Raw genomic sequence first — 13,027 nt, 5'->3', positions numbered from 1 at the left:
ACAAAACACCTACGGAAACTAAAACCCACTTGGATCATATCACCGAATTCGATGAAACATTAGTTGAAAACCGCGACCGAAAACACCAGTCGATCACTTTTCTATTCGATCAACGAATCTTATATGTTGAAACCGCGACTGTCGACTGTCGTATAATATTCTGACTCCATCCGAGATATGAGTGGTATACGAAAACCCACACGTGGATTGCAAAACACAACAAAAAAGAAAAACCTCTTCGCCCACCTGTAACTCATTTCTACGTTGGGGTCGGATCTAGAGATTTTCTCGCTGGGGCCCGGAGCTAATAAATCGCGAAATTGAATCTGGACGAATAATATTCGCTTGATAGGATATATTGAGTTTCGGTGTGCTGTGAGCTGGTTCATCTGCTTTGTCCGTTTTTGATATTTTGTTTTCAGGACTGGGACGCAAACATAATTTTACTGGTGGGATTGGGTTATTGAAATATAACCGCAGGGTAGAATTATTAATTGAATATATTTTTTAGGGGATGAATCTGAAAATATCGGAAAATGAATGTTTCGCAAACAAATGCAAAGTAAACTCAAGACGAATCCATAGAAGTACAATTCGAGGGTAATGGATCACCGATCTATAAAAAAAATACAAATTCAAATACTGCCACTGAAGTAGTAACATTAATGTTTGATTATGAAAATGCCAGAAAAAAATTATGTAATTTTTCAATACCATTAACGAAGAAAAAACGGACTGCAATAAAAACTAATTATAAAATTATTTGGAAGGAATCAGTGCTGCGTCTTGTAATGTTATCCAAAAAAGTGCTGAAGACGTAATTGGACAAGTGTTATGTCCCGAAACTTTCAAATACACCATTGAGGATGATATGAGTTTCATGAGAGAGAAATTTTATATCGATACATGTTCTTCAATCATTTTAGCTTGCGTTAATATAGATGATATCTATTTCAATCTTATAAAGAATATTTGGTGTTCGTACTGAATATGAAGGCGTGAATTTCTTTAAATTCAATATTTATATGAAAGTGGCTGATGCGAAAGAACTTTTCCTTTCATTTAATTTGATGTTCATCTGAAAGTAGTTATTTCGAAAGGGTTTATTCTTCTGTTTGTATCTGAAAAAAACTTTCATGAATGCTCTACACGTCTTCAATTTCTTTTTTCCATTCTCTGGAAGTTTTTCACATTTTTTGTTTAAGGATGGGGAAATAAAAAACCAAGAAGCTTTTTTACTCTTCCTTTCTGATGGAGTTTATACAGTTGAATATCAGGAAAAAAAGATTAGGTAACTACTTTTCAGTTGGATTACCCGGATGCTCAAAGTGAAAGTGCTATTCTTTCATTTCCGTGTCAGAAATCACACGGTAAAAGGTGAGACCTCGTTAGTCATTGCTCACACAATTTTCTACTTTTGAGGGTTGTCGTTCGTAGGGTGGCGACAGCTGGTTGACAGAAAAAACATATTTATTAACAATTATTATTTTCAACTACATATCAGAAATACGCGACGGACTGTGGCTGCTCATCGTTTTGAGGTTCAATTCAGTACACCTTGAATTTCACTGATTATGAACTCTTTCATCTGGAGAACTGCGTTTATGTGGAATAAACTTCCCGAGAACGTTTTTCCAAATGGATTCACTCTCCATCGATTCAAATCCAATGTGAATCGCTACTTTAGCCCAGGTACCGCTCTGAGAGCGCCTTGACGATTTTCCTGTAGTGCTTGTGTTCTGTCATTAAAAAAAGAAAAAAAAACTACACTCTTTTCTTTACTTTACTTTTCTTTACTTTAAAAAGATATGCGATTCCTCATATTTTTGAAGTTTTGATACCATCATACTAAACTATAGTTTCAAATATTTCCTAATTATTATAGATATTTATATTGTCCGATAAACGTCAAGTTTATATTAGCTGGGAAGAAATTTTGGCTGATACTTGTCCTGTTAATCATATGAATATTTGAAACTGTCATTTGTGAATGACTTTTCAAAGAAAGCGAAATGATTGACGAAAATAATAATTTTCATGTGAATGACTTTTCAAAGAAAGCGAAATGATTGACGAAAATAATAATTTTCAATGAACGTATAACACAAGACATGTAATGCAAATGATTTTCTAAAAGCTATTTCCCTAAAAACTACTCAAGGGTTAAAGACTGAAAATAATGTACTATATTTTTTTGTGTAACTGATTGAATTTCATTTCTCAAATACTTTGTTTCTTGTATTCTGAAAATATTTCACGAATATGTAGAAAAACATAAAATTTCGTAATAGTTAACTCAACAGAAAAGGAAAAGTTTGAATGTTAATAATTTTACTCAACCAGAATTTACCAAAAGAGACGGTGGTTATTGGTCACATTTTATTTTGGAATCAACAATAAATAATTGAATATTCTTTACTGTGTTATAAATTATTATTATCGTGAGAATGGTATGAATTATATTGAGCTGCAATCTTACAAAACAATAAGTATCTGAAGAAACCTAAAAATGTATATTCTTTTCCTTCCACCGTTTACAGCTCTCAAAGGATTTTTTCTGGTTGATTACTGGTGAGGTGTTGGAAAATGTATTTTCAACTGAATGAAAAATGTCAATGAACAATAATATAATGATTGAATAGAACTGGCCGATACTTGATGAAAATCCATATTGAAAAACTAATTAATACAGTTTATTATATGATTTTCACTATAAAGGTTTTTACAAAAACCGCGACACGCGTTTCGCTATATAATAGCCAGTCATAAACTGAGTTTATGCTTGAGAAGTTTTTGTAAAACCCTTTATAGTGAAAATCATACAATAAACTGTATTAATTATTTCAATAATATAATGACTATTTTTGAATCAATTTTCTTTTTTATCAACATTCGACAAAAATCGGGATAAGAAATATTCGAAATGTTACAAACACAATTTCGAAATGATTCTGAATCTCGAATCAATTTGTATTTATAACATCTCATGAATAAAGAATACGACGCGAATCTGAATGTCGGGCCAACATTCCTAAGGCCGGTTCTGCCCACTACAGTGGCGTGGTTTTAAACACGGCGCGCAAGGTTTTTCTACCTGTATTTTTTCGGGCACTTGTATATCAGCAGGGAGTGGGATGATAGATATACACAAGTGGATAACTTTTTGTTGCTTTTTAGCCGATGGATTTATTGCGAACAAATTTTTATTTATTCCCTATTTGGTATGTAGATTGTAGCAGGCGTTGAACGTATGAAGAACCGCTTTTATTATTTCCGAGATAAAATCAGGCGTGGGACGCGATCGGTCTGATCATTTGGGTAATAATTTAGCGAAAGTAGGGTGTAAACGGTACTTACTGCAAGATACTGTCTTATTCGCCCTCAACGTTTGTTACTTTCAATTTAATATCTCAACAAAAAAGTTCGATACATTACATTCACTTCTGGGAGTTTATGTGCACGTATGGTTGCACTCACGAGATGGTACACGAGATATATTGAAGGATTGACGACGAGTTACCCGGAACTGAAAGTGTGATTGAAGGTCTATAATACAAAAAAAATCTGGTTAGAAAATCTGTTTTCAGTTAATCAGCTGTCGCCCCCATACGAACGAAAACTCTCAGAAGAAGAAGAAAATAGAGGAAAGAATATTATAATCATTTCCGTATATTTATGTATCAGATGGTATTCTTTACATCACTCTCCTATGAGAGTGCAACTAAACTCACAATGCAACCACCGCCTATGAACTTTTACAAAAATAATCTAATGGGTACATTTTTTTATAAAGGAAAAATCCCATATTCTGCGATTTTTATAAACCTGAAGAGTTGGTAGAATTACAAAATGTAATGTATTAATCACATATAACAACTTGCTGAGCATATGCTATATCCATTTATTCTATTGCAATACCTACGCTATAGTTAAATGAAAAAATAAGTTTCAAAACCTAAAATAATAATAATGAAATAGGTACACTCGTTCTTTTTTTAATCCAGTCATCGCATATGTCTTCACCTGAAAATGCAATGTTTAATTTCTCAAAAAAGTGAATCTATCAATTATTGAAGGTTTTTAGTTTCTATACAATCAACAAACAAAAACAAATAGTAGAACAATATTATAATGAAGTATCAAAACTTGGTTAGATTAAAAGAAATATATCCTGTGACAAGTGAGGACGTTTCAATTTATAAATTCCCCAGTATCATTATATTTGGCAACGTATTTGAACTTTGACTTTTATCCATTCAATAATAAAGATGAACATGTCATTACAAAACGAATCGATGTTTAGTGTTCAGAACCCATCAAATATCAATAATTTTTGTCATATATATACATATAATTTTCGATTCTCAAATGAATGTGCGAACAGATGAAAAATAAGCAATTATTCAAAGAATCAGCAAATAAGCAATCTTCCAAGAATCGTGATTTTCAAATGACCGTAACTCTGAGAATAACTTGTAGGTATCGAATGCAACTAAGAATCACGAACAAAAAGACGAAAGCGCAGTCGATAATTTTATATAAGGTTGGAAACGCTGAGAAACAATTTTTACAAACCGTCCAGGTCAGCCTCTCACTAGTTCGTGAATCAAATTCTTGAAAGCTGGTGATGCAATTCAGCGGCAACAGACAAAAACGCAAAGAAAAATAATTTACTGTTGGCCTACCATTAGTTCCCCTGTTATTTAACGGTATGCCCTTTTTTGTTGACTTCTAACAAGATCTCTCTCATCTAATAGCCAGAGTACTAGGAAGGCACGTCTCGAATAAAATATTCACCGTCCATCGTTGAATCAGTTTAGTTTTTATTATTATACGGGTTAGTACTAGATTTCCATATCAGTATATTACCTACATATCACAGGAAAAATTAAATTGCACCTAGATTATTATGTTCTAACATCTTGGTATCAGCAAAAATGGTATTCTGATATGTTCATGATATCCGTGAAAAACATTGAAGTGAAATGATGGTTGATTTCATACCACATGCAATGATTAACATTCTGGACATTCCTTTCGAATGAACAGAATGATGTTTGTTCACTTTTTTATCAATTATCATTTGAAATTCTATATGGAAGTTACCAACAGATGTTGATTATGAATGATTTCATCATACGATACAAGCCACCTGAACAAATTTTCATTATTTTTGAAATTTGTGTTATCACAGATGATCGATTGTGAAAATCAAATAATTCAGACTCTTTCTAGTTTTCCTCAGTTCATTTTTTTGGGTATTCTCTATCATTATTAGCCTTTTCTTATATCTCAAATCCAATATACTTCTAACGACATTCTTAGCAAGAAAAACATCCTTTGAGCAAAAACCCACCCACAGAGTCCGATATTTTATTGATTCACACAATAGCAAACTGTAACCGGGTCGGTTGGTAGCCGGGCGGTTCAACGTGGGTGCTTTGTTCATTCAGTCAATTGACCGATGAGTGAGTCGATGGTTCAAGCCCCAGGCTGAACGCTCGATTTTCACTTGTTATCGTTCAACACGTTTTAGGAATCACACGTTAAAAGGTAAGACCTCATTAGTCATTGCTCACACAAGTTTCTACTTTTGAGGGTTGTCGTTAGCAGAGGTGCGATAGCTGGTTAACGGAAAAACATATTTTAAACATATTTCTAAATATATTATTTCTCATCCAAAACCACTCAAGGTTTGTAAACTGATAATCATCGGAATAGCTAGACTCTGACAATGGTCGCTCCGGCTCAAAATTTCATAAAAGGTTGCTCTACAAAATTTCAGTGTCTTCTATAAATCTATTCAACTGATTTGCCTGATTGTGACAACGAAAAGATACAATTTCGGTTGTATTTGGGTGACTCGAATAATTTTGAACTGGTTTATCATTGTACGTAAAACTAGAGGGGAAATATCACATGATTTATGAGTAGGCGACAATTCATCGATCCAAAGTATAATAATAATAGTAGTAATAATAATAATATCCTTCATTATTACCCATTACATATTTGGAAAACTGTAAAACTTTGGATTATATGCTTATAAGGATAATAAATGGCGACGTTAAAGTCGGAAGCAGGCAAGGCTACTTCTTTCTATTGCTCTTCGGCCACAGTTTTGAAGACTTACCACAAGCCCTATACGACTACACCAAACCTGCCTGCTACTCATTCCAAATATATATTTTTTATTCACTGACGTTAATCATGAAACTGATTATGTGGACCATATAATTATTTCACCATTATAACACACAGAGTGTAGAATAAATATTCAAATGATATATTCCTGAGACAATTTTAAGGAAAAAAGTTTATATAAACTTGTGTCTGGAAATGCTTTGTTCGAAGATACAGGGTGTTGAAATTGAGTTTTTTTGTTCTTTTTTTAAAAATAACCCTCCAAAAATAGAATTCATTTGCACGAAAATTGGTAGCTGGGGATTTTTTTGACGTGGGAAATCATAATTTAGTATTAATTAGAATGTAACATCTAGAGAGATTTTTTGATTAACATTTCATACCAAGTTTTTGTAATGTTCTCATCAACTTCACTCAGCACCAGGAGCTAAGTAATATGCATCGATTTAGAAAATTGTGAATATCTCGAAAACGATCAACTCAAGCGGTGTTGAAGAAGTGTACCTTTTTCACTACGAAAAGGTGTGGAAATTAGGTTTTTTCATGAAAAGTATCAAAAGTTAACTGTCAAAAAAGCAATTTTAAATAAATAATGACATCGTACGTAGCGGCCTCTAGATGTTACATGAAAATTATTACAAAATTATGATTTCCCACGTCAAAAAAACCCCGAGTACCAAATTTTGTGCAGATAACTTATTTTTTGCATTAATTATTTTTAAGAAACGAACAAACGAATAAACGAATTTTAATACCCTGTATCTCCGAAACAAAGCATTTCCGGACACAAGTTTATACCTATAGACTTTTTTTCTTAACATTTTCTCAGAAACAACGTCACTTCAATATTTTAACGTACATATGTTACATCCTGTATACACCATTTTGAAATGAATGAAAATGATGTAAATGATGAATGATGAATGATGCGATATCTCGTATATATTCAATTGAAAATGTTGTTGGATTCATGGGATTCATGACTCTGTCAGATATAAAGTTTTGAATGTGTTATTTACGAAAATACACAAGCAGTTTCAACAGTTTCAGTATGAAAACCCTTCAGGAAGCTATTGCATTGAATTTATATTCTTTCTTATATTGATAAAAATAAAGATACATTCCTCGAAAACAGTCATAGACATCAAACAAATGGCTTCTGTGAAAAATGGAAAGCCCCCCAAAGATGGTTCCTTGTTTCATGGTTATTCGATTTGACGTGTATTTTTTTTGCAATTATTCGAGGTGCAACCTTCCATACTTGTTATTATTCAAAATATACCATTCGATTACTTATAATTGGTTAAAACCAAAGAAAAGTCTTTGAAATTGAAGCTTTGCCGATCCTTGATGAAATATTTCCTGGCGTAGATATCAAAACATTTCACGACAATAATTACTTTCATTCACCGGGCTATACAAATTCCTGTAATGAAGACATGTAAAACCAAAGAGATTATAATCTCGTTAGCTCCACACCGTGTCGTACTTTATGCCTACGTGGTGTTAAAAATTCTTCATAAACAATGAGATCTATCTCAATGCAATTCGAGAGTCTTGTCGTAAGTGGGCGCCATATCTTTTGGAATATATAAAAATGAGAGTAATGTCGGATATGCTGTTTTGTGACTCGGTTATTTACCGTAACGAAATTATAGTCGAATAACATTAAAACAACGGCGAACATGCTGAAAAATTCTTCCTTCGAGTTTCACTGCTAATGATTAATGAAGTTAAAAAAAGATCCTTTTCGGTGACATTATATATGCCAATTCACGAATTTTTACTATTTTTAATAGAAGGTAATTCATCAAAATTTTTTGTGAAATACTTTCTACACCTAATGTGTTTTACAAAATTGTTTAAGTTGAAGAATCACCTTTTGTTGTTCGTCTGTTATTTGTCTTTATTAATCAACTCATAATTACTGGAAAAGGTACGTCTCAGCTCCCAAAATAGCCAGAAGTCAAAGAGTTTCGTCGATATTAGTAATCAAGTCAAGAATATAATGAACAACGAATATAGTTCAATGAACTTCTTTTTGGAAAAGTCCTTGACAAGTCGAGATATATGGGCAAGCCAAGTCATTCGCAATTACCGCGATTTCGTAAACTACTTTGTGCATTTCCACTCATCTAATGAAGAATTATGTTTCTATTTATAAAGTTCAAATCAGATTCCGTGCACCAATTAGTTCACCGTATAGATAATTGTGCAATATTTCAGATGGAGCAGTAAACTGATACAATAAACTTCTGTTTTACACACACCAGCCTTGGGGCATAATCCTGGTTGAGTTAAAGTACACTGCACCAATTACCTTGAAATGGACTTTTCATCATTAATAATGTATGTATCGGGTTAGCTTCAATTCAACTTTGATGGAACTTTTAATAGACTCATAGAAATCGATCTAATACGAAGAAAAAATTCTAGGGGCAATACAAAAAGTTTTACCATATAAATTTCATGTTTTGTAAAAAAAATGATATAGCTAACAAATTTTCTCGTCTTCCAACGTTCCTACACAGTGTGTTTTGGAATGTTCCGGGCGGAAAACAACTACTTCCTGGCTAGTGAAGACCACGATGAATATAGGATTATATACGACAGATATTTGTGCAAGTTTTATTTCAAAGAACATTCTTGCAGATGTTTCTCCTGAATCGGTTACCTGTAGGTGATCACTTGATCGGTTTCGGTGATATCATGTTGATGGGCGAACAAAAAGCATCTGCAGGAGTTTTTTCTGTCGGAGTTATTGGTATTGTTAAGGGAAATGGTTGTAAGTCTGCAATTATTCGCCAGATCCTACTGTGTTGGTAACGGTGAATGTTTCTGATATAAATTGAAAATATGTATTTTCTTAGCACATGTATCTCTGCTCGACACAGTCATCAGACCGATTCGATTTCTTTTCATATTTTGTGACTTGTTTCGACAATTTCGAAGTATTGAATATTAAGAAGTTCGTTTATGACTCAATGTGAATGTTCTGTTATATGAAAATTGATAAAGAGTATACACATATACAAAAAAAGTTAATTTTTCGAAAAAAACAAATTCGGGCTTTCTATTTTTAATTATTATTATAATAACGGGAAACTATCACAGAAAGTAATAATGCATAGTGATAGATGTAAGAAGTATTGATGTGAGTATTAAAGACACTTGGTTTCAATCTCTCTTTTGCACTATTGGATATTTTGAAAACTTCAACACTACAAACACTACAATTCTTCGTATTTTACGACACTTCGTAACTTGACGAATCATCCATTCATCTGGTTAACTTTATAAAAAAGTAATATTGTTTAAAAGCAATTTTTTCTATTTCTGCCCTGTTTTCATTTAGTTGAATATCAGTGAAAGTTGCAGGAAAAGTCAGAAAGCTATTTCTATGTGTTCGTATTTATTCACAAAAAGAGAAAGCTCACAATATTTAGGAATTGTAATGGTATTCATATTCTTGCCTGTAAATATTTATTTGAAATTTTTGGGAAACTGAGAGTATTATTATTATTGTTTTGTTTTTAAGCTCTGGTTTCATCTTATTTACATCTATTTGCGTGCTAGGCATCAACCTTTGAAAAGTTAGACCTCGTTAATCCTTATTTCGCACAAGTGATCCTAAATAATAACGAAAACTCTGGAAAAATATGTTGATTATACAGAAATGTTTCTCTCAGATACATATACGTAAAAAAACACACAATTTTCCGTAAGGAACAGAACATTGAATTAACTACCGGAAACCGGAATCTGTTTAAAAATCTGCATATGTTTCACTCTTCATTCCATTAAAAATCCTTACCAGTTCTTCAAATATATTATTAGATTTCAAAAATCATTTTCAAAATGTATTTACTGGATATCGAAAAATCATAGTGCTCCACACGAAAACACTTCGAATAAACTGCGCCAGATAGTTAAAGAACTTTTCGAAATCGTCCTCCTAAATAATACAATTTCCAAGATAGTTCCCGATCGAATCGAAAGATATTGGTAGTATATACGATCACAGCATTAAAAATATTAAAAGTTGCCGACGATGGTAGATTAAATCTTACATTAAACAGCAGGAAGCTTTTAATAATTTCTAAATGGTCGGCCGGTTGCTCGTGTTTACCACCGGCACCAAAAAGAAAAAGAAGACGTAAAACGTATCGTTCAAATAGGCACGCCTTCTGTTTAGTTATTGCGATCGGAATATGGTGTATTGAAGAAGTAAAATCGGCCGAGTTGGAAATCCACAGATCATCGCTAATGTATGTGGCTGTGACTTCGTGGAAAGTAGTTGGTACGTCGTATCGTAATTTACTTACATTTATCTCTGAGTTGCTCTTTGAGTAATGCATTTGTATCGATTGTATCAGGAAATTGCACTTCCGTATATTACGGCGATTCTCGAATTTATTGATCAGCAATGTGACTCACGAGAATATATCACTTTCAATCCATTCAATTAATGTTTCGGTCGGGGTATAGTATTTTTATTTTGCTTTTTATCAATATTATTAATTTTTCTGAAAAAATATACCTACAATGTGGAGAGATCATTTACTTTTGGAAAAATGCCACCAAACATTGCTTTGTACTTGGACTTCCCAATTCATGAACAACACACAGGCCGCCGCTGTATTCACTGATCGTTAGCCAGGATGTTAGCGAACACTGGAATCAACATCACCAACTTTCCAGTGGAAAAGATCCATATTTTGTCGGAATTGAGGATTTGTTCTTATTTCGTCAATTCGTGATTCGTCACCTGCCCCAAAAATTTCTTGTTTCGTCACCTGTACCCTTTTGACCTTTTCTCAGGTAATAATTTATTCCGCATTCGTCAACTGGCTCTACTAGGGCCATAAAAGTCCGTAAACCTAAATTCTTTTTAATGCTTATTTACAATAATATTATTTTAATCAATAATCTACACTAATATTATAAAGAGGAAATATTTGATTTTTCCTTTGAATTGAATAGGCTCCGAAACTACTGGAACTGGAACTACCTAACCTAGCGCAGGTGCAAAGATGAGGTGACGAAACAAGAACACCTTAAACAGGTATATTTTGCAGTTGACGAAACAAGAATAAAATGGGTCATAACAGGTAAAATTTCCCTAGGTGACGAAACACGAATTGACGAAACAAGAAACTACCGAATTGATATTTCAGTGGCATGTGTGGACTAGTAAATATTAAGTATTAATATGCCCAATCAAGTTCCACTAAAAATCGCGATAGAAAATACGTTGCACAATTGAAGAACTATGACACTCCTGAGCGTTCTAGAAGAAATGTTGAGGTTCTCCTTTCAAGTCCCCCCAATTCATTTTGCAGTGAGTATCACAACATAGTTCTTATTAGAAGGAGGTTGGCAATGTTTCATGATAAAATTCGTTAGTTCAGACTTCCATTGTATAATATGATATAAAAAGATTTGAAATCCCTGAAAGAATCAATACCAAAAAAAATATATATAGCTGAAAATAACAGTTATATTAAACAAAAAAAGCTGTGAAATGAAATTACAATAAAATAAAATACAAGCAACAACTGAACATTGAACAATATTGTGACGATTGTGGATAGTGAAGTGTGAAGTAGGTTGGCTTGAAATCTTAAAATGTTTATTTCTTTTTATTGTTCAATTTTCAATTGTTGCATGTATTTTATTTTATTGTAATTTCATTTCAGGGTTTTTTTGCTAATATAATTGTTATTTTCAGCTATTCATTTTGATTCTATTGATTCTCACAGGGATTTCAAGTCATTTTATATATCATATTAGACAGTCACCAGCCTAGGACGATTGTGGCTTGAAATCTTTTATTTTCATTTCTTTTAATAACAATGAAAATAATAATGAATGGGCTTTATTCATTGACATACATTGTTTATAAAGAAGAAGTAGATACAAAAATCAATGAAAAACATTATTCTATTTTCAATTTTGCTTGTAGTTTATTTTATTGTAATTTTAGGTTTTTTTGCTCAATATAAATGTTATTTTCTGGTATTCATTTTGATTTTATTGATTCTCTCAGGGATTTCAAATCATTTTATATCATATTAGACAATGGAAGTCCGAACTAATCATAGTTCTTATTAGCTAAGTTTGCGCCGCGAGCAGGAAAAATTCTGTAGACTTGAAATATTAGATTCAGTTTTTTAAGAATTTATTAAAGTAAAACCTCCCTGTTTTTCCAGTGTACCTTTCAAATATTATGAACTCAGATCGAACTGGTTGATGAAATCCGAGATTGTAAAATAATTTACCGAGTGTTTTATCAATTCTTTACTTTTTCCCCAATCTAGTATAACTGAATTTATGAGAATAGCTAAATATTCTCGCGATGAAACAAAAATTGAAAGTATAGGTTTGCTAAATTTCGTAGTGGTCGTGCGTCCGTCAGTGATGAAGGAGACCAATATCGATTGAAATTGAAAAAAATCGTGAACAAGATGATTGAAGAAGGTAGGCATGTGACATACTGCGGGATAGAAACGTCCGTTGGCAATCACTCATTGCAATACATTAGATTTTGTATTAACATACATATGTGAAAAATATGTGTTCCAGAAATATTACGCACAATTTGTCCAACGCTCAAAAAATGCTCATATCAATTGATAGTATAAATAATACTGAAAAGTTCAACTGAGGAACTGTAGAACTAGTACCTATACGACAATGTTACTACGAGTAACGAACCGTATAACGTTTCGTTAATATTTCGAGATGAAGTGAATCCCACAAAATTTGTTTGTTCACAAAACACATTCACTGGCCTTACACCATCATCCCTTTGAAGGACAATTAACGTTGAATGGTATACAAAAATTTGTTTGACAAAGGTCATAATAAAACGAAATTAGTA

At 32.6% G+C, this 13,027-nt stretch overlaps 1 protein-coding gene across 6 annotated transcripts in view; it reads right to left on the bottom strand.

Annotated features, from left to right (window-relative positions):
* Positions 1-13,027, bottom strand: part of ckn (CRK like proto-oncogene, adaptor protein) — a 378,299-nt gene that overhangs the window by 132,762 nt on the left and 232,510 nt on the right. The window contains exon 1 of one of the 6 annotated variants that reach the window (XM_023156647.2): positions 14-154. The exons of the other annotated variants lie outside the window; for them this stretch is intronic. Coding sequence (XP_023012415.1) covers positions 14-38 — 25 coding nt within the window. The 5' untranslated portion in view covers positions 39-154. Of the gene's footprint in view, positions 1-13; positions 155-13,027 lie in introns of those variants that run through there. 6 annotated transcript variants of the gene reach the window in all.

The sequence above is a fragment of the Leptinotarsa decemlineata genome, unplaced genomic scaffold (assembly GCF_025532065.1).
Source record: "Leptinotarsa decemlineata unplaced genomic scaffold, Ldec_3_MD MMD2_tig00026317_RagTag_RagTag, whole genome shotgun sequence".
NCBI classification, from domain to species: Eukaryota; Metazoa; Arthropoda; class Insecta; order Coleoptera; family Chrysomelidae; genus Leptinotarsa; species Leptinotarsa decemlineata.
The sequence above is the reverse complement of the archived record's forward strand: the minus strand, read 5'-3'. Positions and strand labels throughout refer to the sequence as shown.